At 36.2% G+C, this 17,874-nt stretch overlaps 1 protein-coding gene across 1 annotated transcript; it reads left to right on the plus strand.

Moving 5' to 3' along the window:
* Window positions 1–295: 295 nt before the first annotated feature.
* LOC131056472 (putative UPF0481 protein At3g02645) lies at window positions 296–1,864 on the plus strand. Its single transcript, XM_057990807.2, has one exon. It carries the CDS (start codon window positions 296–298, stop codon window positions 1,862–1,864), a length of 1,569 nt encoding a protein of 522 aa, XP_057846790.2.
* Window positions 1,865–17,874: the final 16,010 nt, after the last annotated feature.

A 17,874-nucleotide genomic window follows, 5' to 3' on the forward strand; every position in this document is an offset into this window, starting at 1 on the left:
ACACATTTTAAAAGTTTCATAAAGAAAATTTGACTTGGTAGACTTCTTCTAAGCAAATATTTAGAGTGCTTAATCTTAAACATTTCGTTTGGATATTATTCTATTATATATTAAATTTTGAGAGACTTTTAATTCAAATATTTAAATAAGTTACAATCCAAGAGAAAATATTCAATACAATTGCAAGTCACATTTTTTTGTAGTCGATTCTTAACGTCATTTGTCATTGCGAGGATATATAGATTCTGAAATTGAAGGTGGGTCTTCGCATTTATCTCTCTAACATATAGTTGTCATGTTTGCTGCAGACAGGGTTGAAACTTCAAACTTCATTATTATGAATGGAAACATAGACATCAATGAAGAAACTCATACTGCTGAAGGAAACGGCCAATACAGTGGTTCAACTGGTTCAACTGAATCATGGCTTGACCAAGTAAAGAGAAAATCCGGTTCTGGGGACAATAAGTGGCAAGTCTCTAAAAATGTTTGCATTTATAGGGTGCCTAAACCCATGAGAACCTCTCAAGACGATGTCTATGATCCTTTTGTTGTATCATTCGGCCCTTTCCATGACAAAATGAATCCTACACTATCTATAATGGATGAGCATAAGATAGAAGCACTCCGCATAACATCGGAAAGGCTCGGTATGGAAGCAAAACAGTTCACTAAATGGATTGAAACAGAGTTCGAGGCTCGAATTAGAGAATGTTATGCAGAACCAATTGAGTGGGATCGGGAAACGTTCTCATGGGCGTTCGCAATGGATGCTTGCTTTATCCTTGAATTTTTAAAAGGGGCTACGAGGACTGGAAAACTGAGTGAGATGGGCTGTCGTTTTAGCCTTGTGTTTCAAAATTATTGTCAAATAAATTCAATGTCTTATGGTATAATGGATGACATTATGAAGATGGAAAACCAAATTCCTCTTTTTATCCTCAAATCTATACTGACGAAGGAGTATGGAGCAGAAGAGGCAGAAACACAGTTGTGTACAATGCTGATTGCCTCCAATCGGTTCGACGGATTTCCGTTCCGCTTCTCATTTGCTTCCGGTGAAGAAACACCGCAGGCATTTGAGAAACTGAGGAGTCATGTACAGAAGGATCCAGCTCACCTACTGGATTTATATCGAAGGGTGATCGAATCTCTGCTAAGACATTCAGGAATGGAATTAGATTCTCATCCTGAACCTGATAACAGTGATGTTGAATCTGAATCTGATAACAGTGATGCTGAATCTGAACCTGGGAACACCAAATGTCACCATAGCTGTTGTGAATGTCTCATCGATATGCCACGTTCTTCAAATGATAGGAGGTGTATCCCTAGTGCCGAATTATTACAGACAGCAGGTATCAAATTTAAACCAGGTCAAATCGGTTTTCTACAGGGAAGATTTAGAAAAAGCATTCTTTTCCTCCCTCAAATAAGAGTGAATGGCAGCACAGAAACATTACTCCGGAATGTGATGGCTTATGAGGAGTGTCAAAGATGTTCATGGCATCCTAAAAAGGCTGTGATTTCGAATTTTTTAGTTATGTTAGATTATTTAATTGATTCAGCGAAAGATGTTTCTGTACTCCGAAAAGGTCAGGTGATTTCGAGCTTGGCCTGCAGTGACGAAGATATAGCTTACAAATTTAACAATATAACTAAAGGAATCACAGCTGGAACATACAATGGGTTCGAGAAGGTGATGAAAGAGGCGAGAGAACATTACAACAGGCAATGGAATGTTTGGATAAGTCAATTAAAGGAAGAACATTGTTCAAGGCCATGGTATTTTATCCCTGTTGCAGCGGGGATAATTCTTTTGGTTTTGACCTTTGTGCAAACTGTGTACACCGTGAAGCATTAGAGTAAAATCTATTATCTTTCGATCGTATTTTAAGTTAACGTGTCTATTAAAAAGATGTGGTATACAATGATGAAGTGAAACTTGTCAAACTCATTTCCATTGTTTGTGACTGAAGCTCTTTTATTTGATTTGATTTCATTGAATTCTTCTTAGCACCATGGGTGCTAAAACGTCCGAAACTGAAACCGTGACTGATAGTTATCAGTCTTTGCTATTAATCTGCATTAATAGCAAGCTGTTTTTAATCCGTGACTGAAACCGTGAGCGATAGTTATCACTCTTTGCTATTAATCCGTGACTGAAACTGGTTTTAATCATTGAAGTCCCAAACTGTTTTCAATCCGTGGTTGAAACCGTGGATGATAGTTATCACTCTTTGGTATTACTCGTGTCTTTTTATTTCTTAAATTAATGTATTGAAACTTGAGGCTTTTAATATTTTAATTTGATTGAAAATAATTTGTTTAGTGCATTCGCAGGTAAAAGATTGATGGAAACTTAAAAATAAAACAATTATTCTACGTGCAGGGAGAAACAACATTTGACATGTTGCCTGTCACTGTCTTTAATATGTATAAATTGATGCAAGCTATCACGATGTAGATATTCTGACAGCCGGTTTACCTGTTTTATAAAATGGGAATGTGGGCGTCTTTGTTGTCTTTTCTGTATTCTATTTTTCTTGGGAATAAATATGTAGGTTAAATATTGCATGCAGCCAAAACTTTGGTGAAGGTTACTGAAATACAAGTGGTTTTTGAACTCTCCTAATAAAATCATTCTCCATGAAAAAGGTAGTTACGAACTTTCATATTGTGCTTTAAAATAGAAGGTGTTGGAATGTGAAATGCCCTTACATCTCCTGATCTTTAGTTGAACTAGTACTGGAATAAAAAATTCGTGGGGTTGTCGGCTTTCTTAAATGACATGAATTTAATTAGTCTGATATTATTGTTATGAACTTTGTAAGAATCAGTAGTCGGATTAAAAACCTGCGGCTTTAGTGTTTTCTGAATTTGAATGACATGAATTAAACTAAGCTGATATTAACATTATTAATTAATCGATAGTATCTTATTTTATAAGCAGTTTCAGGTTTTGATTTTGAAGTTATATAATGTAAATGGAATGAAATATTTTAAGCTAATTTGTGTCTAAGATATTTTTGTATTTGTGATCATAATTTTAAGACTATTGAAATTAGAATAAAGTTTGGATTGTTGTTTTGGTTACTTAATTTTTTTTCTTTTCAAGAACTCTTGCTTGTATATCATATTTCAAAGGTATTTTTTCAGTAGAAGTAGGAGTGTGCAGTCTCATGAGATTGATTTGATTTGTGACTTTTAATGGTGATGTGTGGTAGAGAAACTAGGGGTTGAATTTAAGACATCAAGGGTCATGAGTTGAGACAAGTTTATTTATTTATTCACAAACAATAGTGGCAAGTAAGAATCAAGAAAAATGTATAGGAATAAATAAGAATAGAGCTAATAGAGTGGCAATGCACATAGAAAAGAGAGTGAATTTCCTTAATCACATGGATAAAAGGATAAGTCAATGAAGGATACATAAATCTTGCTTGAAAACAAAATTTAGGGTAGTGAATTAATGCAACAAAAGGAACTAATATTTTAGATATGCTAGACAAGTTAAAGAACTAGAAACTAGACCATCTAAGGGATAGAGTATTACAAAATTATATGAGTAGCAGAATAACCTAAGAGTTGAAGTTCATTAATCCTATGGAATTGAGGTTATAAATTATATGGAGTAAGGCAAGATAGTGAAAAGGAGTACAGGAGTTGATCAAGGCCTTATCAAGTTATTATCTCTAGTAACTCTCCAATATTGTGGTTTTTATCAAATAGGCTCAAGAAAGGTTCCAGACCCTTAAATAGATGCCATCAACACAAAAGAAAATTAGTCTCATAAGCAACAAGACTGTAAAAGAATAAAAATTAAAATTAGGAAAAGAATTGTTAGGAATAACAAAATATCGATGATACCGAGCAAGGACAAGTAGAAAAGCTATGGTTCATTTAACCATTTAAGGCATTTAAGGGTTTTCCACACCTTATTGGGGAATTCCAACTTCTTCATATGTTAGCTCCACAAACTTGATCTAATCACATCTATCATAGGCAGAGTAGTGTTAGGAGTGGCTTTAGAGTGAATTTACCTCTCGTAGTTGAAATGATGAGAACTATGGTGAGGTTGAAGAATAGTTTCTTTTAGCTTGCATTTTTTTTTTCCCTTTTGTAACACCTATTGGAAAACCTTGATAGTGGTTACTATATTATTAATAGAATCCTTGTAATAAAAAATTAATTCTTGAATATTCTTCAATAGCGTTCCTTAATTCTCTTTAAACCTGTCAATCTCGCTTTCCAAATTCTTTGTTTGCTCCATTTATCTTACCTAAAGTTTAATTCTCAACACTTTTATATTAAATATTTCATATTTATCAAGATTTATCACATTGATCTTTATGACATCTGAAATATCTATGTTGATATGCTTATCTAGCGAATTTGAGTCATCTTCTTAGATTGAGACATGGGAATCCACTAGATGTTGAGGAATGGAGACCTTTTCGCTTAGGCTTGGGGGAAATTATGTCAACTAGTAATAATTTTTGTTGGGAGAATTGACATTAATCTTAGAAGAAAGAGGCATGGGTGTCTAATAACTAAATAAGTATCATTATGGTAGAAGGCAACTATGGGCCATGGTCCTTATTATGAGTAATAGGAGTTAAGGTTGAGCAAGAGCTATATATTTTCTTATTAGGTATAGGGCCCTCATCTAGATGGACATGGTAGGGAATAATAAGTCTTAGATAAATAGAGAGGCCATAGTAAGGGCTAAATCAAACTAGAAGAGATGGTAAATAAGGCATTGGTAAAAAGAAAAAGATCTTACTAGAATCTAGAACATTCGTGATATAATCCTTGAAAGATGTATTAATCCAAAAAGTAATGTTCTGTAGTGTTGTAAATTCTACACCCTTAATTGCGTGGTACAATTCCACACTTAGGTTAGCACCTGCCTTAGTGTGTTTCCATTTTGCATTTCAAATTCCCTTTAAGAATTTAATTAATTAATTTAATCAAATCTAAAGTCTTCTTTCATCCCTCTACACATCATAAAATTGGCCCCTTAACCCTAAGTGTGCCACTTTTTTATTTTATTTTTCCAATTAATCATTTCATCAAATACCCTAATTATGTCTTATTTCAACCTTCAAGGCCTGATTTTGCATATCTAAATGTCGCAAATTCCCACATGCTCCTGGATTTTTGGCCTAACATTGTCCTAACATTTTCTTCCCGAATTTTGGGAGTATTTTTTGGTGGTATTTTAATATTGAAATCCAAGAGATTGGAAAAAAATATTATTTATAAGTCATCCTATGACTCAAAACAAAGTTAGGGTCTCCTACATAAAGCCTTCCTTTCTCCATTTGAAGGATCAAAGATCTAGCGATTGAAGTAGCCTCTTATGAAGTGAAAAGTGCAGGTTATATGAAGTCTACAATAGAAAATCAAGCATCCATTAAAGTCTACATCAATCATTTTCAACATCAATTAGGAGCTTTGAAGACATTGAAGAATCATAAGAGATCACCGACTTTTAATTGGCTTGTACCTTTCCCTTAGGGTTTGGTATGGTTTCATGTTGTTTTCATGTCTTTGTATGAACTTCATGACATTTATTTTCAGATTTACATTCATGCTTTAGATCCATTATAGCATTTTTTTTTTGAAGCATTTACATTTACATTTACAATCACTTAGGGTTTCCTCTCCAAAGCATAGGGTAGAACTCTCTTTATTCATGTAGTATCTTGCATCCACACAAGATTCTTACACACACATTTTCAATACACTATTAGATATTTGTGGAGGTGGAAATCACCAAAAAAAGGGTTTTGACTAAGGAAAAACCCTATATAGACACCTCTACACCTTTTCTCAAGTTGCATGTGTTGGTATAGTAATTTGGTGCATGTACCATTTTTGGGACCGACGGAGACCACAATTACAGACCTAGTTGCAAAATTTGATCTCAATCTTCAGGGACTAGGGCATGGCACCTTGCTCCAGGACTCGGGCACTTAGCTCTGGTCCCCCCTGTTCTACAACATTTTTTGATAGTTTAGCACTTCAAGCTCTCAGAATCCAGAATCCAGAAGTTCATCTTTCTGTAGTATCAGGATCCAAGGTGCCCAATGCCCTAGTCTTGCCCAGTCAGCTCTAAATTTTAGGTATAGGTGTACATTTGAACCCCCCTTCCTACTCTATATTCGGTATCTTAGTTTTAGATCTACAAGTTTCTATTTTTTCAGTTTATATTTGCATATTTGTTCATCTCCTAGCATAGTTGATCATTGCATTGAATTTTGCACATTTCCTCTTCATTACAACAAAGGAATAGAAACCGTAAGAGATACTCCTTGGCTCTCTCTTCTCTACAAGAAGTAGTCAAACTAGGATATCTCCCTAGGCTCTTTCATATTCCAATTTGTGTACATGAGAGTGAGATTAGGTCTTACTTACTTGGTTCCATTTTTATGCTCCACATTTTGGTGAACTCGACATGAAATCTAACCTTCTTAGATTTTCATTTTCTAATTTCATGTTTCTTTTGTATCAAAAACATAAAAAATCTCAAAAATATTGTCATATGCATTGTGTGTTAATTTCTTAGCTCATGAACTTTTATGCTTGCATTTAGTGTATCACATTATTGCTTCAAATTTAAGACATCTAGTTTACTTTCTTTGCTTGCATTATTTCTTTCATTTCATAAAAAAAATAAAATGTTTCATAATAGTTTCTTAGAACTTTCTCTAACACTCCATCGCCTTCTTAAGGAACCTATTAAGGACATTTTGAGACAAGAGGATGATTTCAATAAAAAAATTGTTAGTGCTCTCCCTCCTAAAGATGAAGCATTAATAAATATATTATTCCCTCTCCCTAAATTGACCATATCCATGTGTATACCATAGTGCAAAAAGATTGTTATAAAAATTCTCTCAATGATCTTCCTATTTGGGATGAACCACTAGATATGGAATTCATTATTCTCTTAATTTGTCCTTCTCCTATGAGAGTACCTTGGTCAAAGAAGATGATATTATGGTAAAAGAGAGTGATATGACTAATGATTCCCTTAATAACACCTCACCTTATATTCATTTCAATCATTTTTCCTCTAAAGATGAAGCCTTTCCCTTTCCCCAATTTGTCTCTACTCATGAGGATACCCTAGTTCAAGAAGATGTTCATGTTTCCTTCGAAGATCTCCCTCCCAAGGATGAAGCTTTGAAAATCAATGCTAATCTTTCTCATAGAAAGTATCTCCCCCATGTGGATCCTTTGGTGATAGAGGATGGTATGAAGCCTACCTTCTCTACTAAAACTACATCTTATTTCAATACTCTTCCTACTAGGGATGAATAATTAATGACTAATGGTAATCCCTCTCCTAACATTGACCCTATTCATGATAAAAGAAATTGTGCAAGAAGAGACTATCAACACTTCTTTCAATAATTCTTACCATATGAATGGTGTTAATCCTTCTCCTAAAATGCACACTCCTTATATGAATACCTTGGAGAAAGAGAATGATCTTTGATCACAAGGGCTTTATGTGATTAACAATCCCCTCTATGATGATATCCCTTTCATTCAATTCAAAGAAAATCCTACTCATGAAGAAATGTCTAAGGTTGATAATCCTCCTTACAAGCAACTTGATGATTTTAACTTTTCTAGACCCTCTTCACATGTTTCTAAATCATCTTCAATCAATATGATACATGTGAATGAGACCTAATAAACCCCTCCTCGTAGTTCAAGGTGCTAGTCCTTCCTCAAATTATCAACCTTTAAAGAATCCTCTATTGGTGGTTCAAGGTGGTTATAGTAATGATTCCTTTCGCACTCCTAACAAACTAGTTATTACTGTGCAAGGAGGTCATCCTACTAAGAACCCTTATGAGTATGCTAAATAAATCACCTGAGAGAGTTACAATGCAGTTGACCACACATATAATACATGAAATAATAGGTAATTGAATCCTCCTTATGTTAACCCCTCTTCACTTCCCACTTCTCAGCTTATTCTTCCACAAGCACCTCATATCTCACAAACTCTTGGTAAGGAGTATGATCTTATTGAACAACTTAAAGCTACCCCTGCCAAGATATCTCTTTGGGATAATTTAATTAAAAATTCAACTAAACATCATAGAACGTTACAAGATTCTATAAAGAACTTAGATGTCCCACCCATAGTGGTAGCTAATAATATGGCTTATGTAATTGATCCTATAAAGGAACCTTAAAGTCAAATTGTGTTCACACAAGATGAGTTACCCTCCCATGAGATTCAACATCAATATTCTCCTCTTATGATAGTTGTTATTATCAATTATAATGCTGAAAGAAGAACCTTAGTGGATAGTGGATCTGGCCTTAATATTTGTAGCACTGAGTTATTTCCTAAAATTAAGGTAAACCATTCTTCTATTCAACTTGATTCTCTTACTATCATGGCTTTCACAATATTGCTAAAAATATTTAGGTACTATAACCTTTCCTATTAAGGTGGGACTTGTTATTTTACCTACATTTATCCATGTCATGCTTGAAAAGCTTAGTTATAATCTTAGGATGACCCTTGATTCATTGTATGCAAGTTGTCCCTTAAACATTGCATAGGCAACTTAAGTTCATCTACAAAAATAAGATCTATTCCTTGTTGGCTAATACTGATGGTATGATGAAATAAAAAGGATCCAGTCAAATACTGAGAGGGGGGATGAATCAGTAAATAGAAAAATTGATATAAACTTCACCAATCTAAGAAATAACCTCTCAAGTAAACTTAGAACTATAAATGCAATATCTCTATCAGAATAAAACTCTCAAGATAAATCGGTTGACTATTACAACAGATAACAGTAAAACCTCATTTCATATTGTTACTGGTTACCATAACTTATCAAAGTGAAATAAGTAGTTAAGCGATTCTACCATAGAAACATAACCATAAAAACATTCACCACTTGACACAATATTTTTTTACGTGAAAACCCAAATGGGAAAAACCATAGTGACATGAGACTCACAAGATAACTATCTTAACTCTTCTGTAGTTAACCTTGTTAGGAGCCAAGCCTATTAAAGCTTTTACAAAAAGTCATGTTAAGAATAGATCTTGTTAGGGACCACCTGGTTAAGGGATTGACTATAATGCCTTGTTATAAGCAATACCCTATGAGGATTAATCTTTGTAAGGGATTTTGAATCCAAGATAATGGATCACCTAGTTAGAGGATTTGAATAACACCAAGCTTGTTAGAGCTTACCCGGTTAGGGAATTTAACTTTTGTAATTGTTAGAAAACTGTGTAGGGGAAAAAGTGACACTAAGCAAACATGCCCTAATCTCACTTTCAACCACACACTTGTGGAATATGAAAGAGCCTAGCGATATCACACAATTGGCTACTTCTTTTTGTGGAAGAGAGAGCCACGGGATACCTATTAGGATTTCTATTCCTTTGTTGCAATTGAAAGATAAGATGATGCAAGTTCAATTCCCAACCCCAAAGTGCAAGTATGAACTAATAACAAGATTGCAGAATTGAACTTAAACTATGGAAAGCTATAAACACAAGAATAAGAAAAGAATGCAAATGCATACCCGGAGTCAAAATCTGAATGAAAATGTTTGGGATGGGGACGCAGGCGCCATTGTCCTTATTCTACCCTTGAAACTGCTTCGAAAACTGCTGTTTTGCAACCTAGAAAGCTATCAAAAATGCTGAAAACTGCTGTCTAACAGAGGGACCAGGGCGCCCAGCGCCCCTATCCCAGGGACTAGGGCGCCCAGCACCCCTGTCCTGGCAGGACTAGGGCACCCCACGCCCCTGTCCTAGTCTTTTTCTCTGAAACTTGGTGTGGAGTGCTGTCTCGGCCTGCTTTTCTCGGATCTGCAACTTGCAGCATCATCCGAATCCCGAAACCTGCACTTATATCTGAAAAGGGTATGGTGGGTGGCTATATAGGGTTTTGCCTTAGTCAAACCCCCGCTTTGGTGATTTCCACCTCCACGAATAGCCAAGTTGTATTGTAATAATATTGTGTGTGCAGACCTTGTGTGTGTGCAGGATCCTAAAATGCAAGTAAGCAAACTAGAGCAACCTAGAAAGTAAACCCTAATTGCTTGTAAATGATAATGTAAATGCTCCAAATCAAGATGTAAAGTGATCTAAAGCATGAATACAAATGATATAATGAGGCTTATGCAAAGACATGAAAATAACATGAAATCATACCCAACCCCAAGGGAGGGGTACAAGCCAATCTTCAGTCGGTGATCCCCTATTGCTCTTCAATGCCTTCAAAGCCCTAAATGGATGAATAAAATTGATAAATGCTTGATGGATGGATGTTGAATGTTGTTGAAGTCTTCAAAGATCTTCTCTTTCACTGCATAGAAGGTCCTTGAAAGCCAAAAATTCCCATCCTTTCAAATGAAGAAAGAGAGCTCTTATATATGAAACCCTAGGTCTTAATTTCAACTTTTGGCCGACCTAGAGATTGAATCTCCCACCAATTTCTTGGGGTTAAGCTTTATTTTATGATTGGATTGTGCTCCTAAAATTTTGGGAAAAATGTCCGGGACCATGTGCACTCTGGGCGCCATAGTCCCGACAACTTTTCACCAAATTTTCAGGGCCGTCGGATATGATGATTTTAGAGCGAATCCCGAAGTTACAGGTGATTTCGAGATGTTTTGACCCCCGAAATCAAGCCCCCAAGTTTGAAATAGGACCTAATTAGGGTTTTTGATTAAATGATGTATTGGAGGAATAAAATGAAAAGGGCACACTTTAATGAAAGGGCCCAACTTTATGATATGGAAGATGATGAAATAGAACCTTAGACCTAATTAATTTGATTAATGAAGTGCTAAAGGGGAAATGCAATGCAAAATACAAAATGCGCCAAGGCGGGTGCTAAACTAGGTGTGAAATTGTACCACCCTAGCAAGTGCGTACAATTTACGACGCTACATTTAGCCCCCACTTTAGCGGTCACATGAACACTACGTGCATATGCAAGCTAAAGTACAGAAAAGTAAACATTATTTGAAAAAGGATATATCCATAAGTCTGTCGAATGAAGCCCCCAACGGTATCTGCAGTACACAGTTAGGAACCGCACCCTACAAAACACACGTTAGATCACAAAATCACCTAATGCTTACTAAGGAAGGTGATGAAAATTTGAGGGTAGCTATATGCCCCCCCTGTTTCAGCTTGCTAATTTTAGTGAGTTGAAACAGGGTATCATGTTTACCACTTTGAATTGTTAAAGAATATTGATGACAAATGCTCACAAGAAGATTTGATATGAGATCAAAAACTAATGGAGAATCATTTGGTAAGAAAGAGGACTAAATCTCAACTCCAACACAACAAAGAGTGTGAGGATTTGAGAGTTCTCTAACACAAGATGAAGGATGTAAATGGAAACAAAATGCAAAGAGAAGAAAAGAAAGGAAAAAAGCATGAATACACACATTGGTGATCCATGAGAAGAATAGTGAGAGAGAAAACATGGACTTCTCGCCCCTAGATCTTGTCTAGGTGATCCATGGGAAAAGGACATGGAAAACTAGCCCCTAGAGTTTGTCTAGGTGATCCATGTAAGGGAGGAGAGTGAGAAAGTCTAGCCTTATGCCGCTAGTTCCACTCAACCTTGTGCATGTGTGTGTAAGGGAGGTTAGAAGCACCTCATAGGATTCTATGCCCGAGTATGCTACAACCTGTATATGTATAGTACAAAAGCATGACATCTCGCTCTAAGAGTCTGTGCTCTGGTTCCGAGAATAATCACCTTGCATAAAAGAAAAATGGAGACATCTCGCTCTAAGAGTCTGTGCTTTGGTTCCGAGAATAATCCATTGCTCAAAAAGTGTAATGTTTATGTCATAAGCAAAGTAGAACAAGGATACCTACCTTCATCACAAAAGAAGATACCCCAAAAATGCAACAATGTCATAGATCCAAGCAAGAGAGTTTTGCACTCTTTAAGCAAGGATAAGATAGTTGAAAAGGGATATCTTGTAGTATGTGTAAAGGAGATCCTTAGAGGAGAAGAGATCTTTTTACAAAAGACACCTATCCCCGAGAGGAATTGTTTTAGAAAAATATAACATCTTCTAGAACAAGAAAAAGAGGAGAATAAGAATGCAATACTTCCTTCTTTTGCGAGGTGAAAGTGATTCTTAATGAAGGATGATGCTCTTTTTAGCCCAATTGGGAGAGTGAATTCATTATGGATGTATTCTACCAAGTGCAAAAGAGGTTGTAGTCAAGGACTTACACCTCTTGTAAGAGAGAATTCTTGAACAAACAACAACAAATGCATACAAGGAATAATATCAAGTAATAAAATTCACACCATCCATGAAATAGGAAAAAGTGGATCCTTAGAGAAAAATAAGGAAAGATCATTGCCTCCCAAGTGTAAGGACAATGAGAAGGACTTACACGATCTTCCAAGGAGAGATTTAGACATAAGCAAAATGTACTACATACTCACATGCGTTCATGCAAGCAAGACATTAGTGTATGTAAAATGCTCCTCACAAGAAGTGGGTAGGATAAGAAAGAGAATACACATCTTCTCCCATATCTAGGAAAAGAGAATTCCAAAGCAAAGATGATCAATATTTCCACACTATTACCCCAAAGGGAAATTTTAATCATATAAAGAAGAGATATATGAAATCATTCTTGTCCCCATAGGAACAAGAGATAACATAGAAAATTAGGCTATTATGTTGCTTCAAAAATATGATTGCACTTTAAATTGTACCATCATGAATGACAATGAGCCCCCAGTAAATGAGCTACCAATGTCACATAATGATGAGCAACATAACAGCCATGAATGTTATTTAAAGACATGATAGATTGAATGAGGTATTTGAATATGACATGCTAAATGCTCAACCATAAGTGAGATAAAAAACATGTATAAAATGATAAAAATTGAAGAAGAAAAGTCACAAGAAATCTTAGAAGAGGGATGAGTGTAATTTATTAGAGCCTCATCCCTCAAGGAAAGGACTTTATGATGAATAGGAGATAAAGATTCATAAGTGGATTTAGAAATTTGAGGGGATTCATAAAGAGATTTGTTCATCACCAAGATTTCCTTATGAGGGGAATGAGAGTTGATAGAAGTAGAAGATGATTTAGTTGAAGTGAGATCATCATCACTACTAAATATAGCATTCACATTGAGAGATGGTCTTTTAGATGCTTTGGTGGGCTTAGAAAGATTATATCCAAGTCCAAATGAATATTCATGCATGTTATGTTCTAAAGGAACTTTAATTCCTTGTTCATTTGTGCCACAATCATTTCCACTATAGCCACTCTTAGCCATTTCAGAAATAGAAGGTGTTTTTTCATAAGACAAAGAATCAAATCCTTCAGAATTAGAGGTGTGAGGAGAAGAAGTTTGAGAAGTAGCCACAAAATTATTGCTCATAGGTTCAGGTAAGACAACTTGATCTCTAGTTTCTTCCTTCTTTTTAACTTTAAGCTCTCTAGGAGGAACCCTATACTCACCTACAAAGGTGGGATTGAAATCAAGAGATCCCCAATCGTCTTCTGCCAGAACCTTCTCAGGATCAAAAGCCTTTTCATGTGTAGATTCAAGTTGAGAAGAATCTTCTTCAATAACTTCAGACTCATCCAAAGAATTTTGATTATCAGAGGGTGATGATTCATCCATAGGTATCTTGTTTAAAGAGTCATCACTAGAAGAGGAAGGTTTAGAAGAACTCCCTTTGGAAGTAGATGTTTGCAAACAAGCTTGAAAATTAGTATCACCTATCAAGGTATATGTCTTATTGTTATAAATAAATTTAACTTGTCTATGCAATGTAGAGGGGACAGCTTGCATACTGTGAATCCAAGGTCTCCCTAATAACAAGTTGTATGTTAGATCTCCCAACATAATATGGATAGGAGTAGGCAAAGTAACAGGTCCCACTGTGATGGGTAAGGTGATAATACCTAATGAAGACTTAGCCACATTATCAAAGCCTTGAATGGGATGAGAGTCAGGCTCAATAAGGGATGTATCCACATTCATCTTATGCAATAGATTAATGCTACACACATTAAGGCCAGAACCATTATCTACCAGTGTTCGTCTTATAGCAGTGTCATTTATGATAACCACAATCATCAAGGGATCATATTGATGTTGAATTTCACTAGTAGGCAATTCATCTTGAGTAAACACAATTTGAGCTCTAGGATTCATCATAGAGTTAACCAAAGACACTATATTACTAGATGTATTAGGTGGAGGAACATTCAAATCTTTCAAGGCATCTTGTAACATTCCATGATGAGCGGAAGAAGTTTGGATCAAATCCCAAAGGGATATCTTAGCAGGGGTAGCTTTAAGTTGTTCTATGAGATCATATTCCTTACCGAGAACTTGTGAAATACGCGGAGCTTGAGGAAGAATAGGTTGGGAAGGAGGAAGTGAAGTTGGGATAACTAGAGGAGGGTTAGGTTGCTTATTGTTTCTTGTGTTATAGGTATGGGAAACCGCATGATAACTCTCTCTAGTCAGTTGCTTAGCATACTCATAAGGGCTCTTAGTAGAGTAACCTCCTTGCACAGTAATAATAGGTTTGTTAGGAGTGAAAAAAGAATAATTAGCATAACCACCTTGAACCACTAAGATAGGCTTATTTAAAGGTTGATAATTTTGAGAAGGACAAGCACCTTGGACAGTGAAGAGAGGTTTGTTAGGTGTTTCATTCACATGTATCAAATTGATTGAGGATGGGTTAGGGGAATGAACAAAAGTGTTGGAAGAATTGTTGATAGTCTTCTCTTGCACTAAAATCTCATCATGGATTAACTCAATTTTAGGAGAGAGACAAGGGGTAGGCATTGATGTTCTAGTAGGAAGAGTAATACTAGGAAAGGTCATATCATCCTCTATCATCAAAGGATTTACGTGGGGAATAAACTCTCTAGGAGAAGGATCAACACTGCTCTCTAAAGTCTCACTTTTGAGAGGGAGATCTCTGAAAGAGATGTTAACCATCTTGCTTTGAACTAGGGTATCCTTATGGGTAGAACCAAGTTGGGGAGAGGGAGATGCTTTATTTTTAGAGGGAGAATAATTGAGATTCAAGGAAGGTGAGAAACTATCAAGGGAGTTTTCAATCTTAATTTCATCCCCTTTGGCTAGGGTTCTCTCATGGGATAGAGAATAATCTACACCTTCTTCTAATGGTTCATCCCAAATAGTGAAGTGGTTGAAAGGAATGTTTGAAGTATTGTCAATTTCGGGAGAGGAGATAACATTGTTTATTAATTCCTCATCAATAGATGCGTTAAACTTGTCCTCTTTCCTCAAAATATGTTCAATATGATCTTTAGGGGTGAGAAAATTAAGGAAATTGCTTATTATTTCATTTTCTTTCTCTAAGGGATGCTTATGGGTAAGACAAACTTCAGGAGAAGGGTAAGCATTTATCATTAATTCATCATCTCTAGTGGGAATTTTGTTGGAAAAGGAAATGCCATCACTAGGAAATGTAGGGATAATGTTATCTTCTTGCACAAAAGGATCCTCATGAGGAGAGTGTTTTTTAGGAGGAACATGAACATATTTCTCCAAAGATTCATGCTTAGGAAGGAGATCTTTGAAAGAAGTGTTCATAACCTCTTGTTGCACTAACATGCCCCCATTGGAAGGACCAACTTTAGGAGAAAATAAGTCAATGTCCATCAGTACCTTTTCACTTAGAGAGGTATCATGTAGGGAAGGTCAAGTAACATTAAGAAAGGTGTTTATGATATCATTCTCTTCCTCTAGGATAGCTAAATAGGAAGGGCACATTTTAGGAGAATTGTCAAGATCACTCTTAAAGTCTTCATCCTTAGAGCATGGGAGAGTCTCAAAGGGATTGATAGCAACTCTTTTAGGCACTAAAATGTTGTTATAGATTGGCGGAGGTTCTTTAGGAGAAGGAAAAATTGAAACAAGGGAAGCTAACCCATTATCACATCTATGAAATGAATGCATCATGACAACAATTTTCCTTTTTTCAAATGATAACACATGCAAAATAGAAGGAAATGTTTAATTTTAACCAATGCAAGAACTTAGAATGTAGATTTAGAAAATGAAATTTATGATTCAAATGAGGTCCTAAATCAGATTTGAAATTATTGATCCCAATTAAGCTATCCACAAGTTCAACTTTGAATTGAAAAATTTAGGGTTTTAGCAAAAATTTCCTCCAGATTTTTTAATCTTGCAAGAAATTGAAACTTGTAAATAAAAATTTGAATTTGAAATAGCTTAAACACTCAAATTTGAAAACATAAATCAGAATTAGAGAAGATTGGAGTTTCACGTCAGGTTCACCAAAATGTGTAGGGGAAAAAGTGACACTAAGCAAACATGCCCTAATATCACTTTCAACCACACACTTGTGGAATATGAAAGAGCCTAGAGATATCACACAATTGGCTACTTCTTTTTGTGGAAGAGAGAGCCACGGGATACCTATTAGGATTTCTATTCCTTTGTTGCAATTGAAAGATAAGATGATGCAAGTTCAATTCCCAACCCCAAAGTGCAAGTATGAACTAATAACAAGATTGCAGAATTGAACTTAAACTATGGAAAGCTATAAACACAAGAATAAGACAAGAATGCAAATGCCTACCCGGAGTCAAAATCTGAACGAAAATGTTTGGAACGGGGACGCGGGCGCCACTGTCCTAATTCTGCCCTTGAACCTGCTCCAGAAACTGCTGTTTTGCAACCTAGAAAGCTGTCAAAAATGCTAAAAACTGCTATCTGACAGAGGGACTAGGGTGCCTAGCGCCCCTATCCCAGGGACCAGGGCACCCAACGCCCCTGTCCTGGTAGGACCAGGGTGCCCCATGCCCCTGTCCTGGTTTTTTTCTCTGAAACTTGGTGTGAAGTGCTGTCTCGGCCTGCTTTTCCTGGATCTGCAACTTGCAGCGTCGTCCGAATCCTGAAACCTGCACTTATATCTGAAAAGGGTATGGTGGGTGGCTATATAGGGTTTTGCCTTAGTCAAACCCCCACTTCGGTTATTTCCACCTCCACGAATAGCCAAGTTGTATTGTAATAATATTGTGTGTGCAGACCTTGTGTGTGTGCAAGATCCTAAAATGCAAGTAAGCAAACTAGAGCAACCTAGAAAGTAAACCCTAATTGCTTGTAAATGATAATGTAAATGCTCCAAATCAAGATGTAAAGTGATCTAAAGAATGAATACAAATGATATAATGAGGCTTATGCAAAGACATGAAAACAACATGAAATCATACCCAACCCCAAGGGAGGGGTACAAGCCAATCTTCAGTCGGTGATCCCCTATTGCTCTTCAATGCCTTCAAAGCCCTAAATGGATGAATTAAATTGATAAATTCTTGATGGATGGATGTTGAATGTTGTTGAAGTCTTCAAAGATCTGCTCTTTCGCTGCATAGAAGGTCCTTGAAAGCCAAAAATTCCCATCCTTTCAAATGAAGAAAGAGAGCTCTTATATATGAAACCCTAGGTCTTTATTTCAACTTTTGGCTGACCTAGATATTGAATCTCCCACCAATTTCTTGGGGTTAAGCTTTTTTTTATGATTGGATCGCGCTCCTAAAATTTCAGGAAAAATGTCCGGGACCATGTGCACTCCGGGCACCATGGTCCTGACAACTTTTCACCAAATTTTCAGGGCCGTTGGATATGATGATTTTAGAGAGAGTCCCGAAGTTACAGGTGATTTCAAGATGTTTTGGCCCCCAAAATCAAGCCCCCAAGTTCGAAATAGGACCTAATTAGGGTTTTTGATTAAATGATGTATTGGAGGAGTAAAATGAAAAGGGCACACTTTAATGAAAGG

This window comes from Cryptomeria japonica, chromosome 11 (genome assembly GCF_030272615.1).
Source record: "Cryptomeria japonica chromosome 11, Sugi_1.0, whole genome shotgun sequence".
Classification (NCBI taxonomy): Eukaryota; Viridiplantae; Streptophyta; class Pinopsida; order Cupressales; family Cupressaceae; genus Cryptomeria; species Cryptomeria japonica.